General features: G+C 46.2%; 9 protein-coding genes across 9 annotated transcripts; 7 read left to right on the plus strand and 2 right to left on the minus strand.

Moving 5' to 3' along the window:
• Window positions 1-14: 14 nt before the first annotated feature.
• ATG6 (autophagy protein) lies at window positions 15-1469 on the minus strand (the record flags this gene model as incomplete). Its single annotated transcript, XM_007317717.1, has 6 exons — window positions 15-200; window positions 252-594; window positions 649-861; window positions 917-1005; window positions 1053-1260; window positions 1311-1469. The coding sequence occupies 5 exons, from the start codon at window positions 1358-1360 to the stop codon at window positions 456-458; spliced, it is 699 nt and encodes a 232-aa protein (XP_007317779.1).
• A 593-nt stretch (window positions 1470-2062) lies between these two features.
• SERLADRAFT_387981 (uncharacterized protein) lies at window positions 2063-2605 on the plus strand (the record flags this gene model as incomplete). Its single annotated transcript, XM_007317718.1, has 2 exons — window positions 2063-2089; window positions 2140-2605. The coding sequence occupies one exon, from the start codon at window positions 2340-2342 to the stop codon at window positions 2523-2525; it is 186 nt and encodes a 61-aa protein (XP_007317780.1).
• On the plus strand, window positions 2599-3182 carry SERLADRAFT_387982 (uncharacterized protein; the record flags this gene model as incomplete). Its single annotated transcript, XM_007317719.1, has 2 exons — window positions 2599-2941; window positions 3049-3182. 2 exons carry the CDS (start codon window positions 2765-2767, stop codon window positions 3055-3057), a joined length of 186 nt encoding a protein of 61 aa, XP_007317781.1.
• A 12-nt stretch (window positions 3183-3194) lies between these two features.
• On the plus strand, window positions 3195-3740 carry SERLADRAFT_466166 (uncharacterized protein; the record flags this gene model as incomplete). The annotated part of the gene is made up of 2 exons (XM_007317720.1): window positions 3195-3223; window positions 3279-3740. A coding segment is annotated over one exon (456 nt), but the record flags the coding sequence as incomplete, so codon positions are not given.
• A 904-nt stretch (window positions 3741-4644) lies between these two features.
• On the plus strand, window positions 4645-5607 carry SERLADRAFT_466168 (uncharacterized protein; the record flags this gene model as incomplete). The annotated part of the gene is made up of 2 exons (XM_007317721.1): window positions 4645-5306; window positions 5366-5607. One exon carries the CDS (start codon window positions 4728-4730, stop codon window positions 5256-5258), a length of 531 nt encoding a protein of 176 aa, XP_007317783.1.
• A 405-nt stretch (window positions 5608-6012) lies between these two features.
• On the plus strand, window positions 6013-9865 carry SERLADRAFT_437387 (uncharacterized protein; the record flags this gene model as incomplete). Its single annotated transcript, XM_007317722.1, has 21 exons — window positions 6013-6154; window positions 6225-6437; window positions 6490-6573; window positions 6646-6768; window positions 6824-7013; window positions 7067-7123; window positions 7204-7273; window positions 7338-7425; window positions 7485-7513; window positions 7577-7696; window positions 7748-7817; window positions 7873-8020; window positions 8078-8195; window positions 8252-8263; window positions 8326-8340; window positions 8393-8527; window positions 8587-8722; window positions 8765-8929; window positions 8988-9049; window positions 9115-9225; window positions 9281-9865. 21 exons carry the CDS (start codon window positions 6013-6015, stop codon window positions 9863-9865), a joined length of 2673 nt encoding a protein of 890 aa, XP_007317784.1.
• A 262-nt stretch (window positions 9866-10127) lies between these two features.
• SERLADRAFT_466177 (uncharacterized protein) lies at window positions 10128-10662 on the plus strand (the record flags this gene model as incomplete). Its single annotated transcript, XM_007317723.1, has 2 exons — window positions 10128-10568; window positions 10649-10662. Coding segments are annotated over 2 exons (444 nt in total), but the record flags the coding sequence as incomplete, so codon positions are not given.
• A 631-nt stretch (window positions 10663-11293) lies between these two features.
• On the plus strand, window positions 11294-11801 carry SERLADRAFT_466178 (uncharacterized protein; the record flags this gene model as incomplete). The annotated part of the gene is given in 2 exon segments (XM_007317724.1): window positions 11294-11762; window positions 11776-11801. Coding segments are annotated over 2 exon segments (408 nt in total), but the record flags the coding sequence as incomplete, so codon positions are not given.
• A 56-nt stretch (window positions 11802-11857) lies between these two features.
• On the minus strand, window positions 11858-13831 carry SERLADRAFT_466183 (uncharacterized protein; the record flags this gene model as incomplete). The annotated part of the gene is made up of 7 exons (XM_007317725.1): window positions 11858-12300; window positions 12363-13004; window positions 13066-13140; window positions 13196-13225; window positions 13281-13389; window positions 13450-13604; window positions 13658-13831. The coding sequence occupies 6 exons, from the start codon at window positions 13784-13786 to the stop codon at window positions 12672-12674; spliced, it is 831 nt and encodes a 276-aa protein (XP_007317787.1).
• Window positions 13832-14015: the final 184 nt, after the last annotated feature.

A 14015-nucleotide genomic window follows, 5' to 3' on the forward strand; every position in this document is an offset into this window, starting at 1 on the left:
CTCACAAGCGCTCTATCCCTGTTCTCAAGCGATCCAAACTGCACAGTAAGCTACCCATATCTGACTAAGGCAGCGTCCTTAATATGCGACGACGTTGCTGGTAGCTATACCATGAGGCGCATGTCAGCACCCACACGTTCATGTCCAGACGGTTGGGTTCGATCATACGCTTCGAGAAATGAACGTTAATGAACAGCTCAGTATGTACTGGTACTGGTACCAGATCTCAGGCTAATACTGCATTTGATCAGTCTTCGCGGAATCTCTCGAGTCCTCGAAAGCCACAGCCTAGCTGGGCGATGGACATGTGATAGCAAACAGGGGCCGATTGCACAGTAGTCGTACAGCTTGCAATTGTATCGGGAGAATCGAAGTATGAGATAAGTAGTGTACGTACGTACTGATGAGGTCCGACAACTGTCATGTGTTCTGCGCAATCCGGAAGGCCGTCAACGTCAAGCATTGCTGCCATTGGTTGTCCATTTCAATATAATCTTGAGGGCCAGGAGAACGTGTCTCAACGCACGAGTCCATGCCTCTTCCTGGCTGAACTGAAGCTTCACCGAAGCTTCACCTATTTTATCCTTGATAATTCTAAACCAGTTATGTTTAGCTCAGAGTCAAGTGGGCAGATGAAAGAACACGTACTGATGAGGAAACTCCACTTGTGAATCTTGAGACTTGACGTGATCTATTAGCTGCCTCAAACAATCCAAAAAAGCGACCATTGCGAAATCAAACCGTCGATTGTGCAGAAGGCGACCAAAGTGGAGATCACCTGAGCCATAAAGCTCATATGTCGCTTTGTCACCCACAGTTCTCTCTATTTTTGAGAAAGACCCCATGGGGATTAAGCGATAGCTGAAAGTACAAGTACATATAAGTCATCGAGAATATGGTATAGATAAAAGCCTACTTTTCAAATGTGTAGTCGAGTTTCCGAGCAATGGTATAAAGCAACAGAAGAGTTTGACCCCAAGCAGCGTTGATCTCTGGCCATTCCACCTGCATTGAATCAGCACTCGTAGGAATATACCCTAGAATAGACCTACCGGAACCCCTGGTACTCTACCCAGCCGGAGTCCATTAATAGTCCCAAATACACCGTCATGGCCAATACAAAAACCGTCATTATAAACATTGGTACGCTCAAGCTTTTCAAGAGTAGCATAGTCGGCTGCATAAGCAGCACGGAGTGAAGCTAGCTGAGCAGACTGTTGAGCTGAAGACAGAAGAAGATCGTTGTGAGCTCGCCAAAACCTGTTGAGGATTAGCTTTGCAGCGGTAGTGATGAAAAGACGTGAACCAACTCGTTCTCCTCCTCTTCAAGAGTTTTTTCCTCCAGTTCTAATAGTCGCATTTCCTCCTCTAATTGATCCCGCTCCCACTCAGCTTGTTTCAGCTGCTCAATTGCGGTCCGCTCTTCATTTTTTAGCTGATCAATTTTCTTGTCTGTGTCTTCGTTAGTAATCGTGTTTGCCTCGCGCTCTTTTTCTTTCCTAACTTCCTTCTCGAAGGCAATATATCCGTCACGTTCTTTCTTCGTTTCATCGAGCTGTCGTTGGAGGCCGGATAACAGAATTTGCGCACACTCTGCACAAAGAGGGTGATCGATATCTGTGCGAGTAGAGAGCAAATTGAACAATCGAAGAGTGGAGCGCAAGTGGTGTGAAATTGGTGTAGGATTAGGGTGATCTGGCTCTACCTGCGGGGGAGGTTGGTTCGCAGACTTTGCGGGGCTATTTCGTGACTTCATTGCGGAGCCTTTCTTGAAACCTGTAGGAGATGGTACAGGGGATGGAATGCTGCGAATTACGCTATCCTGCAGGAGCACAAAGGACTCATTTGGAGGTTGGTAAACACGCTGGGGCTGTTTTCCCTGCGCACGGGGAGAAAGAGGAGACGGAGGGCCAGATTTATCGACCTGTTTGGAGTTCTGCCATGCGAGTTTGGCTCTAGGTGATGATGGTAGCTGAGCTAGCTTTTCGGCGTCCGTCAGATATCGCCCACGTGATGAAGGTGTTGGAGGTAAAGAAGCGACGATCATATCGTAGGCAGAAGGTGCCAGGTCAACTAACGAGGCGTCGAGCTGGGCTAGGTGTCAGTTTGCCATTCAAGAGATGTACGAGGATAACGCACTTGCAAGGGCTCCTTGCATTGTTGACAGACAAGATTCATGACTGTACGTACAGAACAAGTCTGAGGCCGCCACTCGCTAAACCGAGGAAATTGAAGGTACGCTGTTTCTGCCAGAGGCGGGTCAAGATTGAAGCAATATTGACTCAGGCTTTGAAGAGAACGGTGATCACAAACTTACTGAAAGCCACGGCACAAACTCGATGAAGGCCTGTTATACCCGGTGCTGCCCGGCGAGCCAGTCTGCTGGAAAGCCCTCAGTCACAGTGCAGACGCCGGTCTGCCGGCCCATGCCGACTTTTGTAGACCATTCCTCCCGGCTCAAACTCGACTTGACCTCGAACTTGACCTTTCCTCAAAACACCCCGATAATGGGACATACTCCATAGTATATGACCTTGTATCAAGCATTCTATCAGCGACTCGAAAGCGTCACCGAGATACTCACATTCACACTAGAATTTACCCTGCCGTTGGGGTAAACTTTGCCCGAGTCGCTGCTAGGGACTGTTGTTTTCGTTCAAGTTCTTACCATCATAACACCCTATCACGATGCTACGGGTGATATACCCTGGTTCCTACTCGTTCATTCAATATATGAACTGGTTCATTGATATAATATCATCAAATGCCTTACGGCACCGACCTCAGCTGCGAGCACCTAACTTACTACACCATTCGTCATCACAGCACCGCGGAATATTCTAGCATGAACGATCACGGTATGTCTAGTACGAAAACGTATGCATCACTCCACTCGATAGCCCGTGCGGTAGGGGACAGCGCACTTACATGTGTTTTTGAGGTGTGTATCTCATGCTTTGCGCATAAAGTTGGCCGTCATTGGTCAGAGAGCCTGAAATCCTTTGGTCACGACGGGCGTGCGTGTCGCTGACCGCCTCATATCTACAGCTGCTGTAACCCAAAATTTCGCCTTAGTGTCATATTAACGACCGCCGTCTAGCGCATGGCCCAACATGTGTCGAGCCCCTGTTCACGATGCGATGCCAAAGAGCGTGTATAAAGTGAATTGAGAGCATTTCTTCATTATACTCAAAATCTCTCTCTTGTCACCAAAGCATACCAGGTGAGCAGCAGAGTCCCACTCAACTTTCACTGTCTGACGCGATGCTGTACTAAAGGCGTAGATGGCAGCGCGTGCATTCGCTCTTATCATTGGCATTGACGACTATAAATCAGGATCGATATGGAATTTGCAATCCTGTTGTGACGATGCCATACGTGTAAAACAGTGGCTCATTCAAGAACTTCTCGTCCCCAAGCCCCATATTTCAACGCTACTCAACAATGATGCGACCAAGCGGCGTATCGAAGACGTTTTCATGGCTCACTTCGTGAACAATCCAGACATACAACGTGGAGATGCGATGATAATCTATTTTGCCGGCCATGGAAGTTCAGTACCGCGTCCCCGGGACTGGGGTGAAGGTAAATTTGCTAGCGTTCAAGTCTTGTGTCCCTATGACCATGACACGCGGGGTCCGGAAGGCAGAGTTGCTGGCATCTCTGATCGTTCCCTGAACGCTATGCTTGCCGAACTTTGCAAAGTTAAGGGTGATAACATTACGCTCATCCTTGACTGTTGCTTTTCTCCGCCCAAATCATCTTCCGACTCACGTGATCGGCGCTACGTGCGTTTTACTCCTACAACCAAAGCGAGCTCAGAGGATCTGTGTTCAGGTTTATGGAGGGGTGCAATAGGACAAAAATTTGCTGCAGAGCACGGTTTTTATCAAGAAGATACTTCCAATTATACTGCGTTATTCGCCTGCAGAGTCGGAGAGAAGGCTATCGAAGGAAAAGAGGGGGGAAGATTCACTGGATCGTTACTGGCTGCGACCAAAAAGGCACCACTTCACCAAACCAGATGCATGGACTTGATTGGACGTTTGGTGTCGTCCATGGGCGCTACACACGGGCAGCACCCACTTTGCCTTGGGCAGCATAAAGATCGCGTCATTTTTAGTGCTGTACCCTTTGTCACAGATGGTCGATTTGTGCCAGTTGAAGGCAATAGTGACCGCATGCGGATTGAAATGGGTGCCATTCATGGAATTGTCGAGGGCACTGAATTCAGTGTTCACGGCCATAACTGTCGTGGATCCCTGAACCCGCCGCTAGATAATCTTCGTGTCCTGGAAGTCCATCCCACCTGGTCTATAGCCAGGCGGAAATCTAATAGCAAACCCGTAGGAAAAGGCTCTTGGGCACAGATTACACGCTGGAACAATCGTACCCCATTTCGTGTCCATTTTAAAAGGACCTGCGCTTCTTTCTTCAAGCGACTTACTTGTCGCAGTAAAGCTTCCATTTCAGTGGAAGATCTATCTCTTAAGGATGGCCTGAATATTGTCCGTGTAGAGAGTCCTGCCAACGCAGATATTTCGGTTGGCGTTCACACGCATGACGTTCATGTCCAGAACCTTGACCATCTCGTTCCATCATCTGGACATCCCATCGTTCGAGTCGAGAAACAGAAAGATGGCACTACTCTTCTAGATGAGGCTGCGCGTTTCCATCTTCATCTCCACAGGAAAAATCCAGATAATCCATTCCGAGAACTTGTTAGAATGGAAATATATCGTGTCGATCCCAGATTTCGGAAAAGAGTGGGTAACAATCTACTCGTGAATGGCCAAGCACGTATACTCCATGATAAACAGGCTGTTTATGCCGTTGTCGTCCACAACGACTCTGATCTGGACCTTTGGCCATATCTAGCGTATATGGATACGAATGGATTCGGTATTAATTTGCTCTACCACCCCGAACCTACTTCAACTCCTCCCCCTCTGCGAAGGCACAGTTTCCTCGAAATTGGCTGTGGAAGTGGGAATGCCATGTCTGATCCGTTGTCGTTCCCTCTCCCCGAACATCAACAAGAGGATTCTGGTTTCTTGAAACTTTTCGTCTCCACTACGTATACTTCTATGGGACTTCTCGAACAAGGCTCTTCTTCCTTACTTGGGGTCGAATCTTCTGTTACACCTCGTCCTGCGACACCACTTAGGCAAGACGAAACTCGAACTCAGAAGTGGGATACAGCGCTCGCATGCTTGACATTGACTCAGAGTATGCGGCAAGGTAAAAGAGTGGACTGAGCCGGGCTCGGTAGCTCATGGACGTTCGCACAACCCACATATACTATGGTATGCTTCATGTTTTGTTGTTGTAGATGTACATTATGAAGAAAAGGTTTTTTATTCAGAATATCTATCTCCTGATCGCTCCGTACCTCCATAATGATTTCCGGTGGTTGATTTTATCGCCTGGTTTAACGTTCAGCTCTTGGGCCCCGTGGTGTCCAGGTAAATATTGAACCTGACCACCAGCTGCTCGAGCATGCTTAAAGATTACTTATGCTTGTAATGCACTGTTTTTGAAATGCAGTTAATCACACATGCACCCATGGGATGCATGGAGTGACAAATGTTTAAGCTCAAATATAAACAATGATGAGCTTGGTGATGAGTATGATTTCATTGACAGGCGCTTATCAAGCGCTGGCCTGATGTTTATTTGCCACGAACATCATGAGATTGGTTCTTGTTAGTGTCCTTTCCAACATTGACTTCCCGAAAATCTAGCGATATCTAGCTCTTGTCATGCGATTCAGGACATTTCAAGATATGTTTCAAATACAAGGTTCGGAAACCGTGCGTCGGAGGACTTTCTCACTTGTAGCGCTAGCCACAACTTGAACCTTGGGGGTTGCTCAGGACATACCTTGCAGTGACGGGCTCGCAGCTAGGAGCTAGTCCACTGCCAATATTAATTAGAGGCGCGTACACCTTCATAATCTCTGCTCAATCGGATCCTATAACTAATGTTTCGATGAAAACAAGGGCTAACGAGATGTCCGACAACAAAGAATTTCCGACACAGAAAGACGACAAACCCAAAACGACGACAAACAGGAAAAGGAGTTCTAAGGTTCATAAGGAAGCTCATAAGGAAAGAAGGGGGAGTATGAGTCGCATCGATACTGCGTTGATAAGTGAGCAAAGTCGTCAGCGTATGTCTTGTTATCTCCGCTGATTTATACTGGCTAAATGCATGGTCACTAGCTCATATATCCACTGAATCTCACGTCCAGTCAGGATCTCGTCAACCACGACAAGTCCATACCTTTCGCCTAGGTGATCGCTCACACCGTCATTCACTTGGTGACCCATATTCGCACTCGGGAAGGCCCAGCTCAGGGCCCACTGGTAGTGTCCCGTTACCTCCACGGTCTCGACGATCAAGCATGCCAGTATCTCCAAGATCTATGATCCAGCGTATGACTATTCACCTATATTGCTTTGGCCATCTCATTGTATTTCTTTCCAGATGCCTGGCACACCGCAATGACCGCAGACCCCCTTATTGACTCCGATGAAGAAAACCCAGATGAGCATGTGCGGCTTGACTATGGTGAGTCTATGCATCCACCCTCCATAAAATCATCTACCATCACGCGTTAGTTCGGCGCTTGCACGTCATAAGAAGATTACGTGGCAAGCAACCCAATGAACCGGAAGACTCCTCTCGGTGTGTACAGGTTCATTCTCCTCCAACGACTCTTGCCAGTGATCCGAGAAACGTTCAATGAAGACTACGACGTATGCTGTAAGGTATTAGATGCTTCATTTGTTGTACCATACACTTTCATTGTATCATGTAGCATATTTTGTCATTCGTTTAGGGAATGGGTGGAGACTTCCAATTGTGTTCGAAAATATAGATGCGTCACGTGATGCAATTATGCGTCGCGTTTGTGGCAAATACATTCTTGGTGTTCCTACTACCTCGCAAAAGCTTCAAGGACTCTCATGCTTAGAATCACATTACTATCCCTTCCAAACACCTAGTCTGTTCGTCATAAATAGCAAACAATGGGGCAAGAACTGAATCCTCCAAATCCAAGCCCTGATACTGCAAGTCTCGTTAAGCGTCTGGCGGGCCCATCCACCACGAAAGCAGGGTTAGTTCGTTTTGTCATTACTGTATCGCATCTTCAGAATCTTATACTTTTACACACCACTCACAAAACTCGCTGTACAGCCTGGCCAAAGATCAAAGCGAAATCAATCGTATTATTGCAGAAGCTTCAAAAGGATCTAAATTCTACGACGTGAGACTGTATATCGTTCAGTCTCAATGTGTATCCTGCTAAGTACTTTGTGTTATATATTCAGAACGAGAAGCGGAAAGACAAAGAATTGACTGAGCGCATTAACAAAATCCTCAAGCAACGTGATGATGCAAGACAGGGAGTGGACATTAGTACGTGAACAGCGGGTTTCATTCATTTTACCCAATAACTCGTGTCTCGACGTTAACAGGTCAGATAGAGAAGAGTACTGACCATACTGTGAGTGCGACAGACATACCAACCCAAATGCTCATGATGGAGACCATTCGCATTTCCTTCTAGCTCGACCAGCTAGAGTCGCATCGTGACCTTAGCCAGGTTATCGTTCATGTAGACATGGATGCATTTTATGCAAATGTAGAACTCCTTCACAACCCAGAGCTCAAAGGCAAACCCTTTGGAGTAAGTTCAGCACTGACGTCTTTCAATATAAACCCTGTCTTACGGTAATAGGTAGGAGCTGGAGTTCTTTCTACCGCCTCGTATGATGCTAGAAAGTACGGGGTGCGCTCTGGTATGCCGGGTAAGCTAGGTTTTTCTTGAGAATTTGTTCATGCTATGACATTATATCTCCATAGGCTTCATCGCCAAGAAATTGTGTCCAGAACTAATCCTCGTCAATATCAATTTTACCCGATACCAGGAGATGTCTGATAAGGTGATGGATATATTCAGACGGTATGACCCCAACATGCTTGCTGCAGGTTGTGACGAAGGTTACTTGAAGTGAGTTGAAATTTTCCGTAGACGTTGATGAGTTTAATCCGATGCAATGTTATCTAGTATCACAGCCTATTGCGAGGAGCACAACTTAGACCCACAGGCATGTGTGCAAGAAATGCGAGCATTTGTGCACAAGGAAACGAATCTAACAGTAAGTGCTGGGATTGCGCCGAACAAGGTACGTCATATCTCTGTGATATCGTAGCTCAAGTTGACTGTGATTCCACCCCCCAGATGTTAGCCAAAGTCAGTTATCATGACAAATCGCACATAGTTGGAGATTCTGACCCACTCCTCTTTCGGTTCAGATATGTTCAGACAAGGTATATTCTGTCGTTCATCCGTCTTCATAGAGGCTAAGTCCCTAATGATTAGAATAAACCAAACGGTCAATTCTACCTCCCATTTGACCGTGAATCCATCAAATCCTTTATGCAGGATCTTCCCATCCGGAGGATACCTGGTGTTGGACGTGTGAATGAAAGGCTACTTGACGCAATAGGCATAAAGGTATGTATCTCTCTCCTCACCAGCATAAACCTCTAAACTCATACTGAAAAACTTACAAGACTTGTGGCGACATCTACACTCATAGGGCAACTCTCTCGCTGATGGACAAACAATTCGGACTCCAATTTTTGTTACGGATACATCTTGGTATCGCATCCAATGTCGTTGAGCCTGGCAAAAGAGAGGAACGGAAAAGTATCGGCGCAGAAAGGCAGGCATCTATCTTCATATGAAAAGTCGCTAGCGCTAAGGTTCATTTCAGGACTTTCAGTACACTTAGCGATAGACAACAGATACTCAACAAACTCGAAGAAGTAGCTGCTGAACTTGAAGACGATACTGAAAGAAATGGGTGGACAGGAAAAACAGTGACGCTAAAGTACAAGTTAAATACATATCAAGGTTTGTCGATGCGTATAATGCAGGATTTTTACTGATGCTACCTTTGATGCTCTGGTAGTTTACACTCGCGCCAAATCCTTTGATCGGTGGATAAGCACAAAGAAGGACGATCTGCTTGCTGTATGCCATCACTTGTGGCAGTACCACCTATTACTTCTCGTATTTCTAATTTTTATAATTTATAGATCGGCAAGGAACTTTTGCCAAGCCATCCTCTGTCAATTAGGCTAATTGGACTACGGATCACCAAGCTCAAAGATCTAAGGTCGTCATCACCCGCAGGAGGTATCAAACGTGTAAGTGGTTCTGTCACCGAATGTCTGAATATGGGTCAAGTATATCTTGTATCAGTTTCTAGAACCTACTGCTGCATCACCACGCAAAAAGGCTAAGTATGAAGCAACGAACAAGGAAGGCAATATACACAAACATGACCACTCTGATTATGACCAAAATGAATATGAGGATTATATGCCTGGGTTTGGCGGAGAAGATGATGAGCAACTAGAGGCTGGATTTGATAGCGATGAGGAAGTGGACGGAGAAGATTACGAACCAAACGATATCTCAGAAAATGACGACTTTAAGGCTCAGCTCCGACCACCGGTTTCAGCTCCTGCTCGCTCCAATTCTGAAGGTCGAAGGTCATCATCGATGGCTACCATCTCACGACAAAAACCCCGTAGTTCGGGTCACATCCCAGTACCCAAGCAACCTACATCACAAGCGGAAGAGATTGACGCTCAAACACATACCTGTCCTATATGCGGAAAGAATCTTGCGACGGACAATCAGGGGCTGAATGCCCATATCGATTTCTGTTTGAGCAGAGGTGCAATTCTCCACGCACAGGCAGAATCAAGCAGTCCCACCAAGAAAAAAGCGACTTCTACGTGGAACTGGGAAGCTAATACGAAAGGAAAGCGGAAGAGATGATAACCAGTCTTTTGTCACCCTTCAAATAACGGTATCCAATCTCTTTTTGTTGTTTCTGGGCCATTTGGTGCTATATCGTAACATCTATATTTATTCTGTATTTTCTATCTACTCTATAACTACTGGAATTTGTACAATTTGCGCATTCGCGTATATTTATCTACTGCGTCTGAGTCGTGTTCGCGTCGTCCTCTCGATCACGTGCGGAAAAAGTCAACGGCATATGCACCAAAAGCGTTGGCTGAGTGCTAAGTCGAAGGTCAGATACGCCCAATGCTATCATGTCCTACTTCTTCCCCTGTTCTCCGCATTGCTACACCCAGAAACATTGCTTTTCTTCATAATGCTTCCTCCTTTCGCCCAGCTTCAAGATCCTATTCTTCCCGAAGTCGCAAAGCCGGAAGATGTTTGAGGCTAGGCTCGCAATTCAAGGGCCCTCAAGCAGAGCGGCTGAAGAATGTTACACAGAGCCGAGCTTATGCAAGTGCATTCGATGGAAATAAAAGAGAGGAGGTACCTTCACTCAGGCATCATACTCTTACACTCCTTCACAAGACACTTTCCCTGTTACCTCGCACTCTTCCACCAGAAGACATTTGCAAGGAAACTGCAGATTCCTTACAACTCTGGGAAGCTCTATTATCCCAAACGTATGCCAGATTATCCGATGCTGTGGCATTAGGATCGAAGGTCCGTATAGGAGGTATGTGCATTTTAGCCTGCGTGTTGCTTTCCTTGCGCGTCGTTGCAAAAGTCTATGGAAGTAACTTCTTGACTCTCTAGTGTGCGGTATCGATAGCTGGGCGGGATCCCAAGAGCTTTTAACTGCCCTATTAGAAGATCCTTTCGCTTCAGACGATACACAAAGTAATATTCTCCACGCACGTTGGAAAAGTCACCCAAAGAGTCTGGATGTAGAGTCAGTATGTTATAAATGGCCAAGTTTTTTGGCCACTTTCTATGCAATGATAATTTACTGAGATTCTCCAGGTATTGGCCATCTACCTCACTAGCAGATACTCAGGAGAAAGGGAAGCTTGCAATCCCATCATCATGGCTCCAGCAATTCCCACTACCCGTACAAATCATCGAGATGCACCCAGTACCATTATCAGAGCGTTTTTCAGAGGCACAACTAACTCGAACAATTGAGGAAATTACTCGCAATTATCTAGACACAGACCTATTGGTTCTGCTTTGCAACCCCGCTCTTACACCACTCTCCACTCTTTTCAGAAAAGCAAAACATCTACTCTCCAGGCAAAATACGATCCTCGCTTTGACCTCTTTGCCTTCGGATGTACAGCTCAGCCAAATCAGCAAGTTTCTCTCCGGACCCTCAGAGGATAAGACAGGAGGAATGCTGGCTATTGATCCAAACCGTGCCCTAAATGCCGTCCGTACTCTGAAGGCCGAACCTACTTCTTCAACCGCTATTCAAAAATACCAAATCAATTTTGCTGGCTCAAAGGTGTCCGCTCTTACGGACGCCATTACCAGATCAATCACGGCCATGACTCTCGGAGGTGGTGATCTATCAAGCCTCAGAACACAAGTCGCCCTGGTACACATCAACAGTACTTTAGAAGCAGGTTATAGGTCAATAGAAGCCGAGAGAAGAGATATCAATGCAGTTTGCCAGGGCATCAGCGAACTTAGAGCACAAGTCGAGGAAATAAGAGCTAAAGCTGAGGTCGAAGTACTGGGTTCGTCGGAAGTCCAAGGTGATGGCGAAGACTCCGTGAAGAAGGCGATGACTGAGGGCGGAAAGGAGATGAAACTCTTGCTCGACTCTCTGACTTGGTGGAAGATGATTTGGAAGGTCGATGAGGTTGGATCCCTTGTTGGATCTGCCGTCAACAAGGCATGGTGTAGGGATCTTAAAGACCAAGTAGGTATCTCGCTCTTACTTGAAACGTTCTTTGACAGGTAATTATCCGTTTTAGCTCATACTGCATACAGGCCGGCTATCTTCCATACAAGAGAGACTTACCTCCTCGACGTTTGCTTTGTTATCCAAACTTTCGCCGCCTGCAACCACTCGTAGTTTCCATTCTCCCCTCATCGTCAACGAACTTCAGCAACTTTCTTCATCACCATCCTATAGACTAATTTCGTCTTCCCTCATACAGCCTCTGTCCACCCGGCAGGGTCAACTAGTTGACTATTCCACTACTCGTCTCCATCTTGCAGCCCAACAAGCAGCCTTAGGTACATTTGGTGGCGTTCTAGGAGGCTCTGGGCTGGGCTGGTGGCTTGGATTCGGTGAGAACATCATAGGTATGCCAGGAACAGAAGTGGGTACCGCTGTTGGTATTGGCATGTTAGGAACCGTGGTCAGTATCAGATGGGCCGTTGGAAAGTGGGAGAGGGCAAAACGTCGGTGGATGCAGGATTGGAATAGAGTCGGCGATGGTCTTAGAAGGGATCTGAAGGTGGGTTATCCGTCCAGAGGTTGGAGTGAGCCTACTCATTCATGCATCTTACTATATTCCAGGATACCCTTCAGAAGACTGTCGACAACAAAGTGGTGATCGTGGCGTCACAAGCTTGTGAGAGGCTAGATAAACTAGTCGAGAAACGACAGGACGAAGTTGGGGAGATAGAAGATGAGCTGGGACAGCTGGAATGTAACTTGCAAGCACTCCGGGAGAAAGATAGCCGTGAATCATCATCCCAATAAATATTATCCGACTTGTCCAATTTTACTCTAGTGCTTCAGTGATACATGGATCCGCTAAATATTGTCCATGGAAAGGATGGTTGGTCTACTATACATTATATCAATATCCAAGACACAACTCGATCATGAGTTAGAGGGAGTATTTCTTGGTGGCGGCTGTTCAAATCGTACATGAGTTGTTTTGTGCGATGGTGCTCCACTGGATCCTGAATTGTCTTCTACGTCACTGTCGTCTCCGATACCGAACAATTCCTCTCGTTCGTCCCAAACATCGGCCAGTCTGTCTGCCTTGTATGCTTTCCCTTTGGTAGAAGCAGAATGTTTGCCCTGACCAATTGGTGAGGTTACATAGTGTGTGGGTAGAAGTTGTGTCCCTTGTCCACTTCCGTCTTCTGAAAGATCCTCATCGTCGGAAAGTACAGACTCAGTATCAAGCGGACGATACAAGCGAGCAATCTAATAAGGGTTTATTTGGTCAGATATCAGTAACAGGCACCATCATGTAAGTTACACTGACCTCTCTTCTGTGACGATAATATCGTTCGACATAGTATGCTATATATAGGCCGATGGTGGATCCAAGCATGTTTGCCTACCAAAACATGAACGTCAAAACTGCAATCTCAGCTGAAGTTGAATGAACAAACCACGACATCACCAAAGTGGAATTCTTTGTACTACAAATTTCACTTAGTGATATTCGCCATATGCGATGTCTGAATAGTACTCAACCGGAAGCATCGATTGAACGATTTCGCTGACAAGTCCTCCGAAAAAAAAGCAGATCACTGCGGTGAAAAGCAGGCCGGAATGGCGCCAAAACCATATTCTTCGAGCATCCCTGATACGAGCAGTAACAAGATAAATATGCTTTTAATTCAAGAATTGAGCAGTAACTTACTCTTCTACATCGAATATAAAGTAGAACACTCCGGTCGCGATGCAAAAGCAGATGAAGTGCAGCAATTTGTCGTTAAGTGGAAGAGACCTGGAGACGTTTGTAAAGCTCAGGAATGCGAGGATTACCATGATTGCACAAGTGAAGAAGATGAACCACTGGATGGTATGTGAGCACAAGTACGTTCGGACGCAGGGAACAGCGAACGAACCGGGCGTAGACGAATAGGCAAGTCGTATTTTGGTATGCGCACGCGATACGACTTCATGATCGCTTTTGAGACTCTCTTGAGAGACTTTTTTGCACTTCTTGGCTGGGATGGAGAGAGCGAAACTGGCATGGCGAAGAAAAACAACTAGGACTTGGAGTTGAAGGATTCGGATGTGAATGGCTAAGAACTCGGAGCGGTGCGAACCAATGCCCGTGGAAATTAATTACGTAATTCATACCATCTATAGCTTCGTCGCTGGTAATTGACGTGGGAAAACACTAACTATATCTGTGGCTGTGATATATCCCCGATCGGGTTACTTAAGAGCGCTTATCTAACTGAAAGTCAAATATTAATA

Source organism: Serpula lacrymans (genome assembly GCF_000218685.1).
Source record: "Serpula lacrymans var. lacrymans S7.9 unplaced genomic scaffold SERLAscaffold_6, whole genome shotgun sequence".
NCBI classification, from domain to species: domain Eukaryota; kingdom Fungi; phylum Basidiomycota; class Agaricomycetes; order Boletales; family Serpulaceae; genus Serpula; species Serpula lacrymans.